Source organism: Mus musculus, chromosome 8 (assembly GCF_000001635.26).
Source record: "Mus musculus strain C57BL/6J chromosome 8, GRCm38.p6 C57BL/6J".
NCBI lineage: Eukaryota > Metazoa > Chordata > Mammalia > Rodentia > Muridae > Mus > Mus musculus.
This window is the reverse complement of record NC_000074.6, coordinates 105787197-105807434: the sequence shown is the minus strand read 5'-3', so window position 1 is coordinate 105807434 and position 20238 is coordinate 105787197. Positions and strand designations below refer to the sequence as shown.

Below are 20238 nucleotides of genomic sequence, written 5' to 3'. Positions count from 1 at the left end.
GTTTTATGTCTTCAGCTGTCTGTGTAGTTTATGCTTCTATGTGCTTCAAATCAGATCATTTATATTGGTTTCTACTCTTTTACTCATTTTTTAAAAGATTTCTTTATTGTTATATGTAAGTACACTGTAGCTGTCTTCAGACGCACCAGAAGAGGGCATCAGATCTCATTACGGATGGTTGTGAGCCACCATGTGGTTGCTGGGATTTGAACTCAGGACCTTCAGAAGAGCAGTCAGTGCTCTTACCCACTGAGTCATCTCTCCAGCCCCCTCTTTTACTCTTAAAAAATGATGAATTGATTCTTTTATTTTTAAGTTCTTGGGGAGTTACCCATTTTCTTATATACCACTTAGACTGAAAAAGAGATTTCCTTTTTTGATTTACCTCTTCTTACAAGTGCCACTACGACTTGGAAGTTGCCAGAGGAAGGCCCCACCTTTCCCTGCAATCCTTACTTAGGTACTTGGGATGTATTGTGTATGGGGGGTGGCTCTGGAAGCTCAAGCTTTACCACCTCCCTGCCTTGTGTGATCTAGGAAGTTAGCTACAGATGTACAGGGAGGGACTCTGTGTGTGTGTGTGGTGTGTGTGTGTGTGTGTGTGTGTGTGTGTGTATGTGTATGTAGAATCATGAGAGGAAGTGTGTCAGGGTTTGTGGTGGAGCAGAAAGGACACAGCCTGCCTGGCTGTCCTTGTTGAGTGTGCTGCTCCCCACTGTGGAGCCATTGTCACCTTGCATTGCCCTATGCCACTCAGTCCCCAGCTCTTAGACTTTAAGCAGTGGATTCTCCTATCCTGGTTGGAGTTTGCTGGAGGACTGGGGGCCGTGATTTCAGTACAGGTTACCAGTTAGTGATAGTCACATATACTATCTCATTTCCTTTTCTTTTAAAGAAACATTTTAAATTGCATGTATTTGTTTATTTTGTGTGCTTATGTGTGCACACATATATCACAGACAGATATGGAAGTCAGTCGAGGGGCTGGTGAGATGGCTCAGTGGGTAAGAGCACCCGACTGTTCTTCCGAAGGTCCAGAGTTCAAATCCCAGCAACCACATGGTGGCTCACAGCCATCTGTAACAAGATCTGACACCCTCTTCTGGAGTGTCTGAAGACAGCTACAGTGTACTTACATATAATAAATAAATAAATCTTTTTTAAAAAAAAAAAAGGAAGTCAGTCGAAGATTTTCAAGGGTCAGTATTTTCTTTTTACTTTATGGGTCCCAGAGGTAGAATTCAGGTTTCAGGTTCCTTTATCTGCTGAGTCATCTTATGAGCCCTCTTCTTTCTTTGGTTGCAAAGATACTAAGTTGTTTCCATTAGAAATCAAAAGACCAGCCAGGCATGATGGTGCTCTCCTTTAATCCCAACACTGAGGAGGCAGAGAGAGGTAGGTAGATCTTGAGGCCAGCCTGGTCTACATAGTGAGTTCTGGGACAGCTAGAGCTACATAGAAAGACCCTGTCTCAGGAAAAAAAAGAAAGGAAGGAAGGAGAGGGGAGTGAGGGAGGGAAGAGGGAAGGAGGGAGGGAGGGAGGGAGTGAGAGAGAGAGAGAGAGAGAGAGAGAGAGAGAGAGAAAGAGAGAGAGATCGAGAGAGCGCGCGAGAGCGCGAGCTAGCAAAAAGGTAGGGCCTAGAGAAATCAAATCAAACGCTGAGGCTCCTCTGAGAGCCATTAGTGTACTGAAGACGTCTGTACTCATTGCTTTCTCCTTTCTGTCTTCTATTGCCCTTCTGTCTGTGAAGGGAGATACAGCATACAAAGTAAGGAGTTTGATCAGGGCCACTCAGACATACAGAGTGTTCTGCTTTGTTCTCATTCCCTCCCTGTTTGCTTTCTTTAAGGTACATGGGAATTGGACTCTCAGCGCAAGGCGTTAACATGAACAGACTGCCTGGTGAGTCACTGCTCAAGAAAACACTGATCTGCTCTCATCTGTCCTGATCTCTTAGAGTAGAAGTAGCAGCTCAAAGGCTCAGGAGGGACTTGTTTGTAGGATGTCAAGGCATTGGGGGGAGAATTCCAAATGATGGTCACTGAGTTAGGACACCTTACATTTCAACAATTAATTGTTAGAAACTATAGAGAAGGCCTAGCAGTTGAATGCAGAAGTTACAGCCCCCAGTTAAGAGTGCTTCCTGCTTTTCCAGAGGACTTGAGTTCACTTGCCGGCACTCATGTCCTGTTGCTTACAACTGCCTCTGAGGACCCCTGCACTGAAGTGCAGAAACTCAGACATACATAATTACACATAATTAAAAATAAAACAAAATCTTAAAAAACTGAATTGACAAGTGACTGTTACTCCTGGAATTTGAACTGTTTACTGTTAAAATGAAGTGACCTGAACTTACTCCTGTTGGGGCTACGCCTCAGTAACCCTCGATCCTATTGGCCATTGGCAGCCTGGGACTCAGGCATGTGCCGGGCAGGAGGCACGTACTGCCAAGCCTGGCTCCTTTTTGCTTGTTACTCCACCATGTTAAAGATCAAAGTCTTCAAGTGGCTTTCCACGTGGAACCCGGTTGAGGTGAATTCTGAATAAATAAAAGATATGGTTAGGATATCTGAATTTGTAGCTGTGGGTACACAGCAGATTCAGATTAGTGCAACGTTCTAGGTTCTCATCTGGCGCTCCTCTCCCAGGCCAGCATACTTGCAGTTGTTTTCTACCCAGCTCTTCATTCCCAGTCCTGGCTGGGCACAACTGAGGAGGCAGAAACCTGCCCTAAGAGCTGATAGATCCCAGGGGATGCTGCTAGGTCCATATTTGTCTCAAGCGGCGGAGGTACCCTTACCTTAAGTGATGAGCTGTCCTGGACTATCGTGAAGGCAGGCAATGAGTGTCCTCCTGGTTTGCATTGTATTCCTTGTGTCTGTGATGCAGAAGACAGTTGACTTTAAAAAAAAAAAAGATTTATTTATTTATTAATTATATATAAGTACACTGTAGCTGTCTTCAGACGCACCAGAAGAGGTCATCAGATCTCATTACAGATGGTTGTGAGCCACCATGTGGTTGCTGGGATTTGAACTTCAAACCTTCGGAAGAGCAGTCGGGTGCTCTTACCCACTGAGCCATCTCACCAGCTCCAACAGTTGACTTTTTAAAAGAGGGAGTAACACTTCAATGCCTTTTCCAAATAATTTAATCTTCACCACAAATTTATCTATAATGGACTGATTTCAAAAGCAGTCTTGGCCCAGGCAGTGGTGGTGCACTCCTTTAATCCCAGTGCTCGGGAGGCAGAGGCAGAGGGTGAGTTCGAGGCCAGCTTGGTCTACAGAGTGAGTTCCAGGACAGCCAGGGCTACACAGAGAAACCCTGACTCAAAAAAACAAAAAACAAAAAAAAACCAAAAGAACAAAAAAAAACCCAAAAAACAAACAAAAAAGGGCTGGAGAGATGGCTCAGTGGTTAAGAGCGCTGACTGCTCTTCCGAAGGTCCTGAGTTCAAACCCAGCAACCACATGGTGGCTCAGAACCATCTATAATGGGATCTGATGCCCTCTTCTGGTGTGTCTAAAGGCAGCTACAGTGTACTCATATACATAAAATTAAAAAAAAAAAAAAAAGACTTGCTCTGGATTCAACTAATTGTCAGGCTTTTTTCTTTTTCCCTTTTTGCTTTGATATGATTGAAGGCAACTGTATAAATGTATAAATTAGGTATAGTCTTTCTATATTTTAAAATTCTCTTATAGATCTGTTTCTTGCTTTCAGTGTGATCTTAGAACTTTTGTATTGTTTTGGTATTGGGAAAAAGAGATTTTGTTTTTGGAGACAGCTGTGTTGTATAGTTTAAGCTGTACTTGAATTTGTGCTTTTTCTTGTCTCTGCTTCCCAAGTGTTTTGATCATAGCTAGGCCCCACAGGCTCTGCTTGTTTCTGACCTCGTTCGTTTTCACTGACTGCTGGCTCCTCTTGAGTTCATGTTGTATCTGAGCTCTGCCGGACAGCTCCTTAGGCAGTTCCAAGTACTGGTACTAAAGGCACGTACCACCACTGCCTAGCTTGTTTGTTTTGTTTTTTGTTTTGTTTTGTTTTGTTTTTAAACAAAACAAAAGTTATTACATTTTTTAAAAATTTACTTTGTATATATGAATATGCTTGTGGGTATACTCATGTTGGCTTATATAGGAGACAGGGCAGAACTTTCAGGAAGCAGGTCTCTCCTTCCATGTTTATTCCTGGAATTGGACTTGGGTTTGTGTGCTTGGAGACATGCCCGTACATTCTGAGACATCTTTCTGGCCCTTTATTATCTTTTTATTTTATTTATTTATTTTGGGGGAGTTTTTCGAGACAGGGTTTCTCTGTGTAGCCCTGGCTGTCCTGGAACTCACTCTGTAGACCAGGCTGGCCTCGAACTTAGAGATCCACCTGCCTCTGCCTCCCAAGTGCTGGGATTAAAGGCGTGCGCCACCACTTCCCAGCCCTTTATATTAATCTTAAGGATTATATTATTTCATATTTAGCCCGGGGAGGGACATTTGTTTTGAGAAGTACTTCTTTTTAAAAAAAGATTTATTTATTTTATGTATATCATTACACTGTAGCTGTACATATGGTTGTGAGCCTTAATGTGGTTGCTGGGAATTGAATTTAGGACCTCTGCTCTCTCCAGTCAATCCTGCTCACTTGGTCCCTGCTTGCTCTGGCCCAAAGAATTATTATTATTATTTTTTTAAAGATTTATTTATTTATTATATGTAAGTACACTGTAGTTGTCTTCAGATACACCAGAAGAGGGCATCAGATCTCATTACGGGTGGTTGTGAGCCACCATATGGTTGCTGGGATTTGAACTTTGGACCTTCGGAAGAGCAGTCGGGTGCTCTTACCCACTGAGCCATCTCACCAGCCCCCAAAGAATTATTTATCATTATAAATAAGTATACTGTAGCTGTCTTCAGATGCACCAGAAGAGGAAGTCAGATCTCATTATGGGTGGTTGTGAGCCCCCATGTTGTGCTGGGATTTTAACTCAGGACCTCTGGAAGAGCAGTCAGTGCTCTTACCCTCTGAGCCATCTCATCAGCCCAAGTACTATTTTATGTCTCCATTGTGGATAGTATTGGTGTTTGGTATAATACAGGTTTTTGAATTATCCATTCTATGAACATTGTATGCTAGGTGTGTAACACCCATGATAGGCACAGGCATGTTTAATGGAGGGAAGAGAGAGTAGTAGAGGTAGTGAATTCTGCTTCTCAGTTGTGTTTATCCTGATATTGATGACTCTACCAGGTGGATCTATAGTAAGGTCTATGCCTGTGAGTACATATATGTTTTCTGGTGGGGTGCCTGGTTCCCTAGAGGACAATCAGAATTAGTCAGTTGGAAGAAGGGTTTGCATTTCTTCCAAGACATGGTGATGGTAGTCTCCTCCTCCTCCTCCTTCAGGAAGCAGCTGGGAGCTACAGGATTGCTTTGTGTAGGCAAGATGTGGTCAAATTAATTCCCTCTAACTCCGTGTAGAGGGAGGTCCTACCAGAGGAATTGAAGCTGGGACTCTTGGACAGTAAGAACTTTCTATTCTCAGCTTGTGGAACTGTAGGCAGTGGTAGCCTGTGGATTACAGAAAGACTCTTCTCTCACACTAAGATACTAAATGGAAACATTTAGTCATGAGTGAACTGGGGCCTGAGGGTGTAGCTCAGTAATGAGGTTGTGGGTTTGGTCCCCAGCACATTGCCCGTCCATCCTTAAAGTGGACAGTTAGGTTGTAAATGTGTGTATATTGAGATAACTCAGTATGTCTGGTTTGGTTGAGCAGACTCCTGCTGTGTCATTGGGAGAGGTCCTTTACTTCAGTGCTGTGTGTGCAGATTATTTTTTCTTTCTGAGGGTGGTGATGGGAATTAAACACAGAGTCTTACACTTGCAAACTCTCTACTACTGACCTATTTCACACAGCCTATATAGACTACTTTATATTTGCTCGTTTAGAAAAACTTAGATGGGCAAGGGAGATGGCTCGATTGGTAAAGTGCCCGCTGCAGCAAGCCTGAGAACTAAGTTTAGATCTTCAGACCCATGTAAAAGCTGGGTGTGGTAGCACACACATGTAACCCCAGTGCTGGGCTGTGTGTGTGTGTGGAAACAGGCAGATCCCTGAAGTTCACAGACCAGAGACTATGTTTCAAAATGTAAAAGGTGGAGTGACAATTTTGGAATTTGGTTTCTTAAAAAAAAACACAGAAATATATGAATGTTTCGGTTTTTTTTTTCACCCGAAAGATTTATTTATTATATGTAAATACACTGTAACTGTTTTCAGACACTTCAGAAGAAGGCATCAGATCTCATTATGGGTGGTTCTGAGCCACCATGTGGTTGCTGGGATTTGAACTCAGGACCTTTGGAAGAGCAGTCAGTGCTCTTACCCGCTAAGCCTCCTCGCCAGCCCGAATGTTTTTGTTTTAATCCAAGTTATGAGATATGGACTGCTTCAGATTGTCCGCAGCAGGTGACTATGATTTGCCTAGTGATTTTTGCCAGCTGGAGATAGTACTGTGACTGTGACATTTGGAATTCTGGGGACTTTTCAGAGGGCATATAAATGCTAGAGCCTTGAGAGGCAGAGTCAGTTGGTGGGTTGTTGGTTGCTGTCGGTTGTAGTTTAAGTAGTGGTGCAAAAAGAAGAAACAACAAGAAGAAATTAGATATCCTGACTGTAAAGATCAAACTTGCCCCAAGGAACTCAACGCCCCTAATCAGCAGGAAGTCTAACAATAGCCCCCCTTCCTGACCCCGACTTTATTCAGGGATCTCTTTCTTTTCTCCATATCCTTTTTTCTCTCTTATCTAGGTTTAAGGGGTTGAAAGGTGGGAGAAAAAGGGTGGAGGGAAGAAGAACCCACAGGTAGGGAAATCTCGCTACAACATACATCCCTTCTTCCAATCCACCACACACATAGAAACAAGACAATGTGAAACAACAAAGCAAAGCAAAGCAAAGCAAACCACCTACGAGTCAGTACATTTTAGAGAAAGTCATTTTTGTTTTGTTTTGAGGGTTGTTTGGGTGAGAAATCAAAGCTTGTTGGGTTTGTGAGTGTGGGGTTTGCCCCTAACATGTGGTAAGGGCCTTTTGTGCTTTTGTTTGCAGGTCACCTGGAGATGGGTGTATGGATTATGCTCAATACGGAGGGAGGACTAGAAAGTGGGGCTTAGTCACTTCTTTCTGGGGAGCCATGGATATCCAGGTACCCGTGGGGAGTCACAGGAAAGTACAAGAACCTCACCAGGGCTGGGTGTGCTGGCACACATCTGTCAGGAACCGGAGGCTGGAAGCTTGTGAGTTCTCAACCAGCTTAGGCCCTTTAGTAAAATGCACTTTGCCGGGCGGTGGTGGCGCACGCCTTTAATCTCGGCACTTGTGAGGCAGAGGCAGGCAGGCGGATTTCTGAGTTCGAGGCCAGCCTGGTCTACAGAGTGAGTTCCAGGACAGCCAGGACTACACAGAGAAACACTGCCTCGGAAAAAAAAAAAAAAAAAAAACCAAAACCAAAACAAACAAATAAACAAACAAAAATTTTGCTCTTCAATTTAAAAACAAATAGTCAGGTGTGATGGCTCTTGCGTTCATCTCAGGAGAGAAAGATCTCTTGAAGCCAGCTTGGGCTATGTAAGTGAAACTCTGTTTTAGACAAACAGAAATACCTTCAGCATGGATAAGAACTGTGATCTGAGGGGTGCACTGAGCGCTCCGGCTGGTTGGAGGAGTTAGGTGCCCTCCCTCCTCATGTTCTGGCAACTCGCCTGGAATTGCTGGGTGGGGTCAGTGTCAAGCTGCCGCTTCAGCATTTATAAGTGGTAGCAGCAATACTCTTTCATCCTGAAAGAGGCCACTAGAATGAAAAGGATCACCCTTGATCCTGGGCCAAGGAGGCCCTAGAGGTTGGCCCCTGTGGGCTAGCTTTTCCAGTGTTGCAGGGAAACTTGTCAGGGCACGTGCCCTCATCTTCTTGGAGGTCTGTCTTCTCTAGACAGGCTGTGGGTGTCAAGTTGCCTTGCTCCCTTTGTTGTGGAGCTTCTGGGGAAGCAGCACCAGGTCTGTTTCCACAGGAAGCTTGGGAAGCTTTCCTTGTTTCCATTATAGCATTGTGTGAACAGAATTTTCCTTGACCCTCGCCCCCCAGGCCCTTTGCTCTTGGGGCTGTAGATAACCAAGTGGCCTCGTGTTCTAGGCTGTCTGTTCTTGGTGCTTTATGGGGGGTGTCTCATTCATTGTAACCCAATAATGCATCGTGCACATACTCTGTGATGGGCACTGAGTGTAGCCCTGAGGTAACTAGTCTCCCCTTCTGTGAAACTTGCCCAGTAGGGGAGAAACATGTAGTTGAGAACCCCACATTGGGCATCCGTGCTTTGAAGGGACTGATCAGGGCGGGATGAGTCAGGCCAGGGTTGTGAGATGACACGTGGTAAGGGGAGGTCAGATGGGGAAGAAAGCTGTAGGTAGAATAAAGATCCTGATAGAAGAGGTACAGAATTGCTGAGGTGTAAGAGGATGACTGGAGGCCAGTGGGACTGGGTTGTACGGTTGGCAGGGTCCAGTAGGGCGTGTGGATTGTCTTGGGTGTTTTGAGGAAGCCACAGTACAGGTTGGAAGGACAGCAACAGCTACAAGGGGACCAGTTAGAACCTGTCTCAGTGGCCCGGAACTTCATGAAGTGACCTGGACAGAATTCCTGGGGGAGAGATGGAAGCGGCTAGCTCTTTGGGAGGTGACTGAGCAAGCCCTAGTGCTTAGAGCAGTGGACAGTTGGACTGTAAGCTGTTTGTTTATCTCCAGAGAGTTGCTGACCATTGCTTGTAAAAATGAAGTTTGGGGTTGCAACTTACTTGGCAGAGTGTTTACCTGGCGTGTAAAGTTTCAATCCCTGGCACTGCAGAAGCCCACACATGGAGGATAGTTATGCAGCCTCTAATCCTTGCTCGCTGGGAGGGAGCAAATCAGTCAGAAAGTTCGGGTTTTCTTGGCTCTTTGGTGAGTTTTGAGGCAGTCTGAGCTATATGAGAGCTATGTGAGACACTGACTCAAATTTTTATTTTAACTTTTTTGTTTGTTTGTTTGGGTTTTTTGTTTTGTTTTTCGAGATGGTTTCTCTGTATAGCTCTGGCTGTCCTGGAACTCACTTTGTAGACCAGGCTGGCCTCAAACTCAGAAATCAGCCTGCCTCTGCCTCCCGAGTGCTGGGATTAAAGGTGTGCACCACCACTGCCCGGCTGTTTTGTTGTTGTTGTTGTTGTTTTGTTTTTTGTTAACTTTTTTATTTGTGTTTTTGAAGACAGGGTTTCTCAGTATAGTTCTGGTTATCCTGGAACTCAAGTTATAGATCAGGCTGGCCTTGAACTCATAGATCTGCCTGCCTCTTTCCCTTGAGTGCTGTCTTGCAAAATTGAAAAAAAAAATGTTTTTATTAATGAAACAGTGGCTGTTTTGATACTAAATCTTGGCGACATTGGAGCCTGTATCAAGTAGCTCTTGTGAAAACCAGTCAGAGAGGTGTTAACTTTGGAAGCCCACGTTAGATCTGTCTTGCTGCTTGCTGTTGAGAATTAGTTGGAGCTTGGCCCCTAATACTGCCTCTTCTGAACCTTGAAGGAGTGTTGCAGGCATGGACAGACACATTTTCTTTTTTCTTTTTTTTTTTTAAAGATTTATTTATTATTATATCTAAGTACACTGTAGCTGTCTTCAGACACACCAGAAGAGGGCGTCAGATCTCATTCTGGATGGTTGTGAGCCACCATGTGGTTGCTGGGACCTGAACTCAGGACCTTCAGAAGAGCAGTCAGTACTCTTAACTGCTGAGCCATCTCTCCAACCCCCAGACACATTTTCTTATGGCCCTGATCCACTTGAGTGTTGGAAACCAGACAGAACTAGTATGAGACTGACAGATCTTTCTCCTCTTTCCTTCTCTTCCCTGGACTCCTCACGTCTCTAAGTTCCTGTGGATCTCCTGTCTTATTCTAATGTGCAGTAGCTGAGTGAAGGGCCTATAGGAGTGGTGGCATAGTATTGGTCTTCTTTAAGAGGACCTCATGGCTTGTGAGGGGTCAATTGGGCTTGGCCAGGCTCCGAGAGGGCACTGAGAGGACAGCCCGGGGACCGTCCAGCAGGAGAGTCCTGCTCACCGCCCTGACTGCACTCAGCTCTTAAGCAAGTCATCCCCTGAGAATCTTGGTTCTTAAGGCTGGCAGACAGTGAACTGCTTGCTCTATTTTTTTTTTTTTTTTTTTTTAGATTTATTTATTTTATTATATGTAAGTACCATAGCTGTCTTCAGACACTCCAGAAGAAGGCATCAGATCTCATTACGGATGGTTGTGAGCCACCATGTGGTTGCTGGGAATTGAACTCAGGACCTTCGGAAGAGCAGTCAGTGCTCTTAACCACTGAGCCATCTCGCCAGCCCGAACTGCTTGCTCTAAATGGAAGTTTTCTTGCAAAGACCAGGTGTCCTCTGCTGATAGCCAGACTCCTAGCCCTCCAGTGTGCTCCTAGAGTAACCTGCAGGCCCTCTGCTCATCTTGTCCCATGCTTCTGCTGCTGTCTGTCCTTTCAGCATCCATGACTTCCTTATTGGGTTCTTCACCTCAGCTCTCTGCTTGCTTTCTTTTTCTTTCTTTTAAAGATTTATTTATTAATATATCTAAGTACACTGTAGCTGTCTTCAGATGCACCAGAAGAGGGCGTCAGATCTCATTACGGATGGTTGTGAGCCACCATGTGGTTGCTAGGATTTGAACTCAGGACCTTTGAAAGAGCAGTCGGTACTCTTTTTTTTTTTTTTTTTTTTTAATTTTTTATTACGTATTTTCCTCAATTACATTTCCAATGCTATCCCAAAAGTCCCCCATACCCCCCCCCCCCCCGCTCCCTACCCACCCATTCCCCAGTCGGTACTCTTAACCACTGAGCCATCTCTCCAGCCCCAGCCCTCTGCTTTCTACTGTGCACATTGTGCCCTGTCTGCTTTGGACCTCTGATTCCTCTGCTGAGAGAGAAGACAGTCTTTGCTCTGCCTCCTCCCCAAATACCTCCGTCCCCTGCTCATGCTGCACATTCCTGGCTGTGGGGCACCTCCAACATGCTGCTGACATCCCACACTGCTACCGGCAGGCATTGTTTGATTTTGCCCTGAGATGTCTGTCCTTCCTCCTGACCCCTAGTGTGATCCTGCTTGGTCCCTTTAACTCTGACATGTGTAATCACTCCTTGTCTGACTCACATCTGTCAAATTCATGATTGAGTTGTGAGCTCCTTAGGACTTGGACTTCATTTTATTGACAGGGTCTCACTGTGTAGCCCTGGCTGTGGTGGAACTCACTCTGTAGACCAGGCTGGCCTTGAGTTCACAGAGATCCACTTGTGTCTGCCATGCAGAGTACTGAGATCAAAGGTGTGTGCTCCATACCTGGCTGTGGAGTACATCTTTTAATCATGACTCACCGAGAGTGTTTACAGGGCCTTGCATAATGGCTTTGGGTTGAAATGGTTCTTGTATTTTGCTGTCCTTTGCCTCAACATAATGAACTTCAGTAAGTCACCTGTCCTTTTGTATCCAGTTTTCATCAGATCCTCTTAGCCTGAGGCCAGCCTTCAGCTTGGGTAAGCCTTGGTTTGGAACTCAGCCTACGCCAGTGCCCTAAGCTCTGTGACACTCACTGATGGTGGTGGGCTCTTCCACCTCATACTTACGGGGTTCAGTGTGTGTCACTGAATCAAAAGCTGGCTCACATTTGGTCTTGCAGAAGACTGCTAACTGATTGTGTTTGTGTATGTGTGTGGCTACCCACACAGGTTTGTGTATGTGTGTGGAGGTCATAGGATAACTTGCAGTGCTCAGTTATCTTCTACCCTTGAGTCTGGGGATCCAACTCAAGACATTGTGTTTGGCAGCAAGCACCCTTACCTGCTGAGACATCAAGATTCTCTTGCCAGCCTGGAAGATCTTGAGGGCTGTGTGGTTGACTTGTGAAACTGCCTGGTTCAGTGGCTAAGACCATGGCTGGGGAGCCACATTGTCTGCTTTTGCACTCTTGCAGCTTTGTTACCTGCAACAATTACTTTATTGCTTGGCTCTTTAGTTTCTTCATCTGTAAATGGAAGAAATATATTAGCATATGAAGTAAATACTAATAAAAACTAAAGATTCTTTTACAAGGAGGGTTTAAGATAGGATCTCACAATACATCCCCAGGTGTCCAGAGGCTCAGAATCTTCCTGCCTTAGCATCCCAAATGCTGGGATTGCAGGTGTGTACTGCCACATCCTGATGAATGTTTATTTGTAGAAAATACTAAGAGTTCTACCTGACACACAAAAAGGGAGTGGTGCATAAGTATAGCTATCGTTGTTGGAAAAGGTAAATGTTTTTTTCTACCTGAAAATGGGAGGACCTGTGCACTTATAGTTCTGTGAGAGTCTGCATATAGACTGGAGGTAGTTTTTATTGAAACTGCACTATTTAAGGCTGGGTGTGATGGGGGACATGTTTAATCTCAGCGCTCAGAAGGCAGAGGCAGGTGGATCTCTGTGAGCCCAAGGCTACCCTGTTCTTCACAGTGAGGTCCAGGATAGCAGGAACTATATAATAAAGAGACCCTGTCTCAGAGAGAGACAGAGAGGGAGAGGGAGAGGGAGAGACACAGAGAGACAGAGAGAGAGACAGACAGAGACAGAGATACAGAGAGAGAGAGAGAGACAGACAGAGACACAGAGAGAGACAGAGACACAGAGAGAGACAGAGACTGTCCTTTCCCCTACAGTGCCTGTTTTCTGAATTTGAATGTAGGCTGTGCTAGCAGGAGTGGCATTCTTCTGGAAGGTGGCTGAGCACGTGGTCAGAATGTTGATGCTTCTAATGTGTTCTTATAGGTTATTGGCTCACTGGAGCTCCTTTGCCTTCCAGGCTGTTGGGGCAGAGGGGTGGCACTGTGGGTACTTACTGGTGCAGATGATGACAGGCACATCTCTCCCATGAGGCTGTGCTGCTCAGATTCTTGAGAGCATTTGGGAGTGTCTTAGTTTGCACTGTCAGAAGTTTCTGTTGAAAGATGTAGATAGAAGTTTTGTTTATCTTTTGTAAGGTGTTCTTTGGCCTCTTTAAGTGTGAAACCAAGTAGCAGGTGTGGCTCCAAAATAAGAATGTTGGAACCCTGGGCTAAATGACTCACAGGCAAGACTAGATGATCTACTGGTAGGTGAGTGTAGCTGCCTGCTGCTGCCACACCCGTTGCCTTGGAGAAAGAGCAGGGTCTGGCAATCAAGGGATTCCTTGATTGAGGAAGCTGGATGAAGAAGGTAGGATTGTGGGTGGAGACCGGGGGTTTGGGCTTCTTCAGTGTTTGGGTGCTTGGGTGCTTTGAGAGATTGGGGGGGGGGTGTAGATTTTGTTTCTGTGTCCAGGGAAACTCATGCTGTGTCTAAAGAAGGACCATGTGCAACAGAGCTAGGTTCTGGCATTGCCCCACTTGTCTTTTCTGTAGTAAGGAGGCTGTTCTCATGGTGTTTCATATATTACCTTGCTTGTTACAACCCTGCAGAGAAGAATTCATGCCCACTAAGACCTATTTTCTTTAATTGTTGGAAAGACATATCTGGAAGGATCTAGTTAGGGTTGGCATTATATCTCCTGGAGCAGCTATTGCCCAAGCCTGGGCTAGGGACTGAGATGGCAGAGGACACAGGGAGGAACAGTCTGCTTTGTCTCCACAGGATGTGGAAAGTAACTGTGCATCTTTCCTCCTGGAGTGCACCTTACCAAGCCTTCTAGCTTGGATAGCAACAGGATAGCTAGCCCCAGCAGGAAAGCTGCTTCTACCAGCTGGGCCACATTCTGCACATAGTTCATCTGTCACATCTGCACAGGCTTAGGAGAGGAACCACAGAGCAGAGAGTTCAGGGGTCAGTGCCAGGTTCATGGAAGAGGGTGAATAAGTAACAGGATGTTCAGTATCCTTCCTCTATCTTCCCAAGGGTGCATCTCAAGCACTGGAGAGTATCTGAGGTAAATACAGTAGCAGGTGGTGATACACAGCCGATGATGTTTCAGATACTGCTGTTTTAGATACTGTTGGTAGGTTTTGATAGTCTGGAAATGATGCTTGTGTATAGCTGCCAACCAGGAATTATTCTTTCCTACTTTATGTAAGCTGGGACCCTTGTTGCCTGGTAAGCACCCACTCCAGGCTCTCTGTTCAAGCCATCATCTCTCTGGAACGCCTTTCCTCTCAGGAGCTGGTGCTTCATGAGGTGTGCCCTGTGGTGCTCAGGCCTACTGTGAGGGAAGCGGTACTTTTCTCCATCTGGCTGAGTTTAACATTAGGGCTGCACTAAGATATGGGGTGCCCTTCTTTCTCACTACGCAGAATTCTTGGGCCTAAAACTGGGAGTCATACTTCCCGTTAGTATTCTAGTCCTGTACATAGCTCCTAAGCCAGTGCCTAGAGACTGGCTGGAGAGAAGAAGCTAATTGGTTGTTGCCCAGTAGTTCAGTCCTGTAGGGCATTCAGGTAAGCCCTGACTGTAAAGGGGATCAGTCAGGAACTTGTCTGAAGCAGCTGCCCAGGGGCTAGGGCTAGAAGAGAGGATGGAGCTAAAGAGCCTGGCGCTGCCCGACCCTTGGAGCTCTGGCAGTAGGTGCTACAGGGAAATTCAGAATGCAGATGGCTTAGCAGCTGAAGAAGTAGTCAGAAATCCTGACGGCTCATGTGATGGTGCAATGGAAGGAGCTTGGATAGTGTGAGAGCCTTCATTTCTCATTTTCCTATGCTCCTGCCTCCCACGTGCTGGGATTAAAGGAGTATACCACCACCATCTGGCTAGACCTGAACACTCTTATTACTTGACATTGGGGTTCATTGTTGGCAGTATTCTGAAATACCAGCTCTTGTTCGCTGTAAACATACTGGACTTTACCTGTTTTTCAGTGTGTTGTTTTATACCTATAATTCCATCACTTGGGAAACTAAAGCAAGAAGATTACTTTGAGTTCTCAACTTGTGTTACAGAGTGAGAAACTGTCTAAACAAGTGTATTTTTTAAGCTGATCAGTGCACACTTGTAGGTTCAGCTACTTAGGCCAAGGCAGAGGATCATTTGAGGCCAGGAGTTCAACACCAGGCTTGGTAACATAGCAAGACTCTATCTCCAAAACAAAATAATAACCCCAAACCTGTGTTTTTTCAGGGCAAGTTGAGTCCTTTGAGGGAAACGGTCTTTTTGATAATCAAAAGGCCAGTCCTAAAACTTGGGTCTGTTAGCCCTTCTGAGGGATTCTCCAGTGTGTTCTGAGGAGACTGTGTGTTAGCCCTGCTGAGGGCTTCTCCAGTGTGTTCTGAGGAGACTGTGGCCACCTGAGCCTGGAACAGAGTGGGCCAGTTGCTGTTCCACCCCTCACAACCAGTGTCTGGGTAGAAGTCTGTGTCAGAAGACAGTGGGACTCAGCTGCACTGTAGCTGGGCCACCTTTTGGGAAACATTTTCTTCATATTTACTTATAGCTTAGGGTTTGGTGATGCATGCAAGGTCAAGCTTCTCTCTACTTCATCCACACATCACCAGTCCATTTAGTTCTTCCCAGAAATTTGAAAGGAGCCTTATGGGAAATGAGCAGAAGCAAGACTGTACTCCATAGAAACAGTCATCCTGGGAGTGGAGGCTGCACACCCCCATTGTGTAGAACAGTGCTACCCCTTTCCTTAACATGGCTCAGTGTCTGACAAACCCAGATTTTCCTAGGGCATCTGGGATGTAGGAAAATAACTCGGCCAGATGATACAGATGCCATTTGAGCCTAGACCTAGCCAGACCCAGTTAGACTCTCTTGGTCATTCCTAGGTCTCTCCTGGCCACCAGAGATGATGGTTCAAGATTGTTTATCCCCCTGTCTCTTTCTATTTTTCTTATATTTATTCATATGTGAATAGGGTTTTGCCTGCATGAATGTCTGTGCACCATGCACATGCAGTGTCTGCGAAGGCCAGAAGAGTGTATCAGAACTGGAGTTAAAGCTGGTTGTGAGCTACCCTGTGGGCACTAGGAATTGAACTGGTCCTCTGTAAGAGCAGCCAGTCAGTCCTCTTATCTGCTGAGCTATCTCTTCAGCCTTTACTATGCAGGTGGTAGCTATATCCTCCCTTGTCCTATTCATGGCTTCAAATTGACCCCTAAGTCCTGTATCAGTGGAAGATCCAGGAGCCCTTGGAAGACATTCCTTACCCAGTGTCATTAGCTACTTACAGAGTTGTTTGTTTGTTTGTTTGCTTGCTTGCTTGTTTTTTCCTTCTTTAGCATGGTTTCCATGCAAAGCTACCAGGAAGACTCTGCTCCTGGGTCACTGCTGCCAGAGGTTTTAGGATTGCCATGGCCCAAGTTCCCACCCAAAACTCAGGTTAATGGCCATGGGGGTGGTGCAGCTGCACAGGTCAGTGATGGGAGTGTGCTCTGTTACCTCATAGTAACTACTGAATAGAAACACACACAAACCATCTTCTGCTTCCCTCTTATCCGTTGTTGATCTGGTGCACACTGTGGTCCTGTCAGCCTTTAAAGATAGTTGGGGTTAGAGGGGAAGCATGTTTGTCAGTTCTGAATGGAAGTTCTCCAACTGGCAACTACCCTTGTGGGCCAACCCTACTATTGATGTCCCACACAGTCCTTGTGTCTCTTCACAGTAGCTCCAGGACCTCAGAGGCTTAGGAAACCCCCAGCCCAGCACATTTCCTCTGCACACCAGGCCCTGAGCCTCTGCACATGGCTCTGCATGTGCTCTGAGTGCTGTCAACAGCTGAGAACAGAGTGGGCCTGGGCTTCTGCTACTGGACCCTTCAGGCTGTTTGTTGGGAGAGATGGGCGGTAACCCTGCTTGCTACTGCAGGGCAAAAGGGGGCTACACATACAGAGCACCCAAGTGTGATAATTAAGCTGGTGTCTAAGGCTGTGAGAGAAAAGAACCTCACTAGAAATACTTCCTTTGGCTTGTCATGCACAGTCTCATGGAATCATGCCACCCGCCCCTGAAAGAAAGTCAGCTGAGAGAACTCAGGACCTGAGTGAAGAGTTGGGATTCAGACTCAAACACTGAGTCAGTAAGACCATTTGAACCTGTGAGTTTGAGATGAGCCAGTGCAATATAGTGACCCCTAAACTGAAATAAAACAAAATCAAGTCTGCTGACCCAAAGTCCACAGTTGAGTGGAATGTGGTAAAATACTGGTTTGAAGGCTCAGGGTCAGCCTAGCTTTGTGGGTAAGGCATGGGCTGGCCCCTTTGTATGGGCAACATTATGCCAGAACCTAGTGGGCAGCTACAGCCTCGGCCCCGCCCAGGGTTTTGACCTAGAATACTGATGATGTGCTTTGGTGGCCGTCCTCCCCACTCCTTGTTACTTTGGGACTGAAGCCCCTGATGTGTCTTGGTGTATGGGAGTGCCATGGGTGGGCTCCCAGCACCATCATGCTGGAGTCCTGGCATTCCCCACAGAGTCTCTCACTCTGCATAGTATGTGGGGATGCCAAGACAATGAGCCATTTCCCTAGCCCAGCCTGTACTTAGGTGTTGGGTCTTCCTATTTTGATGGTGAGTCAGGGGAAGTGGGTGGTACTGGGGTTCCTAAACTGGACACATAGAGCCTCCTGGGCTGAATGTAGCTTGCCTTGCCTTGCCTTGCCTTGCCTTGCCTTGCCTTTGTGTTTGTGGCATCTGGTAGGTACTTGATTGTGGCAGGCACCTTGCCATTTGGCTTTTCTGATAGAGTGCCAGTGTGATCAGTTCTCTGAGAGTAGCAATACCTGATTTCTTTGGAGAAGGAGGAATGGTGACAACATCCTGTAAGAGTGTTGTCCCCATTTATACAGCCCAGCCTTCTTTCTGAATCACAGCTACCTGGATGTGATTCCCTGTAGAGTCCGACCCAGACAATAGTGCCCACCTGTCCTCTCATGACCCCTACGTCCTTTGAAGCATCTGGCTCTAGTCCTGGTTTTGTTTTGTTTTGCAGGGCTGGGCATCAAACCCAGAGGGTTTCAAGTATGCGAGGCAAGCAGTCTGCCACCGACCTTCATTCATGTCTGTGGTCTTGCAGTGGGAATGGCAAATCTCATTAGCAGATACATAACAAACTTTACCAGGCTCACCCAGAGAAAGGGGAGTGTGCATGCTGTTAGCATAAGGGCACAAGTGGGGAAGAATGCACCGTTCTTAAGGAGAGGGTGCTGGGTAGGAGGGGCTTACTCAGGCATGGGTATTGGCCCCCTACATAGGGAGAGGGAAGTCAGCACCATAGATGGCTCTCAAACGTCTGGGGACACCACATCCTCTGCCTTGTTTATTGGTGAGGAATAGAGAACCGCAGGAGGGAAGCTGTTGTTAGAGCAGAGGCATATCTACCACCTGGCTGTAGTCTCTTTTCAAAGTGAGAAGCAACTTCATTGTCAGTCTCTGTATACTAGGCAGGCACTCTTATCACCGAGCTATGTCTTCCGTCCTAATAAACATTCCTTGTGTACCTGCATGAACCACATATTCAGTAGTATGGACAGAAGGATGCTTAAATATGGTTCCTTTAGTCAGAAAACTTTGATTGCATTAAGGAAGAGAACCTCTCTTTAACCAGCTTGTTCTGCTCATCTCTGGAAAGGCAAACAGGTTCCAGGTCTCAAGTACCTATATTTTCCTCAGGACTCTTGCCTCTGCGCTCTGCTTATTAGCTTTAGGCTCCTAAACTGACTTTCTCTAAGAGGTTAGAACAGTGGCTGAAAGGAACTTTGAGAGCTGCTATTCTTATAGTTACCTGTGGAAAGTTGTTTCTCAGGTGGGCTGATTGTATTCCCTTCACCCAAATGTCTGTCCCCCTGGTCCTCTTGGCAAGTAGAACTCTGCTCAAAAGTATATTAGTGTTTGCCTGGATATATGGTGCCTATGCACCACATGCATGCAGTACCCATGGAGCCCAGAAGAGGGCAATGAATCTCCTGGAACTGAAATTACACAAATGGTTGTGAGCTGCCATGTGGGTACTAGAAATTGAACCCAGGCTCTGGAAGAGCAGCCAGTGCTCTTAACCGCTGAACTATGTCTCTGCTCTCTTCCAGGTATATCTTGCTTACTTGTTTACTTACATGTTATGTCTTCTCTGTTCCATTCCCCCCTTTGCAAGCTCCTCGGAGTAGGCTTTATTAGTTTTGCAGTGGCCAAGGGGGCAGCACCTGTCCTTTCCAGAAAGGAAGGTCTCATGCTAGCTATGAACCGTCCTGTTGTTACAGCTGCTATTCCTAAGGAAAAACACATTCTGGGTTTTTTAAATATTTTATTTATTTGTATTTTATGTATATGAATGTTTGCCTACATGTTCATGTGTGTGCAGCCCAGATAGGCCAGAAGAGGAAATCAGTGTGCTGGAATTGAGTTACGGCAATTGTGAGCTGCTTGGTGGGTGCTGGGAACCAAACTTAGGTCCTCTGCAAAGAGCACTAAGTGCTCTCAACCACGGAGTCATCTCTTCAGTGTCCTGATTTTGTTGTTGTTGTTGTTGTTGTTGTTTGAGATAGTGTTTCACTGTGTAGCCTCACCCCACTTACTGTCTGCTGGTATTAAAGGCATAGACCACCACACTTGGCAGCATTCTGTTGTCCTTGTGGTAACACAATCCTCTCTGTGTGTGTGTGTGTGTGTGTGTGTGTGTGTGTGTGTGCGCGCGCGCACACACACATTTGTTAAAGTTATTTTTAATTGTACTGCTAAAATGGATAAGGAGCTGGGAATATAGTCAGTAGTATAATATGCTTAGTACAAGTGACACTACATTGACTCTCCATCACACAAAAAGAAAAAAAGTACAAAGGATGCCAGGCAGTGGTGGCCCACACCTTTGATCCCAGCACTGGGGAGGCAGAGGCAGGTGGATTTCTGAGTTCAAGGCCAGCCTGGTCTACAAAGTGAGTTCCAGGACAGCCAGGGCTACACAGAGAAACCCTGTCTCGAAAAACCAAAACCAAACCAAACCAAAACAAAACAAAACAAAACAAAACCCCAAACAAATAAAGAGGTTGAAGCCAGCCTAGGCAGTTTAGACTTTATCTTAAAATAAAATGTAACAAGAATTAATACAGCTGAGTGGTGGAGTGCCTGCCTAGCATTCCCAAGAGCCTTGGTTTGATCTCTAGTACCATCAAAAAGAAAACAATACAGTATTCCCCAGTTAAAACACA

The 20238-nt window shown here is 45.8% G+C and overlaps 1 protein-coding gene across 6 annotated transcripts in view; it reads left to right on the top strand.

Annotated features, from left to right (window-relative positions):
• Ranbp10 (RAN binding protein 10) overlaps window positions 1-20238 on the top strand; it is a 65524-nt gene that overhangs the window by 26397 nt on the left and 18889 nt on the right. For 3 of the 6 annotated variants that reach the window (XM_030243815.1, XM_006531426.1, XM_011248526.1), the window contains exons 2-3: window positions 1851-1903; window positions 7122-7218. The exons of 1 other annotated variant lie outside the window; for it this stretch is intronic. Coding sequence is in view for 2 of the 5 variants with exons in the window: in XM_030243813.1 (XP_030099673.1) it covers window positions 1851-1903 (53 nt within the window). In the remaining 3 variants the exon portion in view is untranslated. The remainder of the gene's footprint in view (window positions 1-1850; window positions 1904-7121; window positions 7219-20238) is intronic. 2 more of the 6 variants (XM_030243813.1, NM_145824.5) reach the window with 1 other exon arrangement.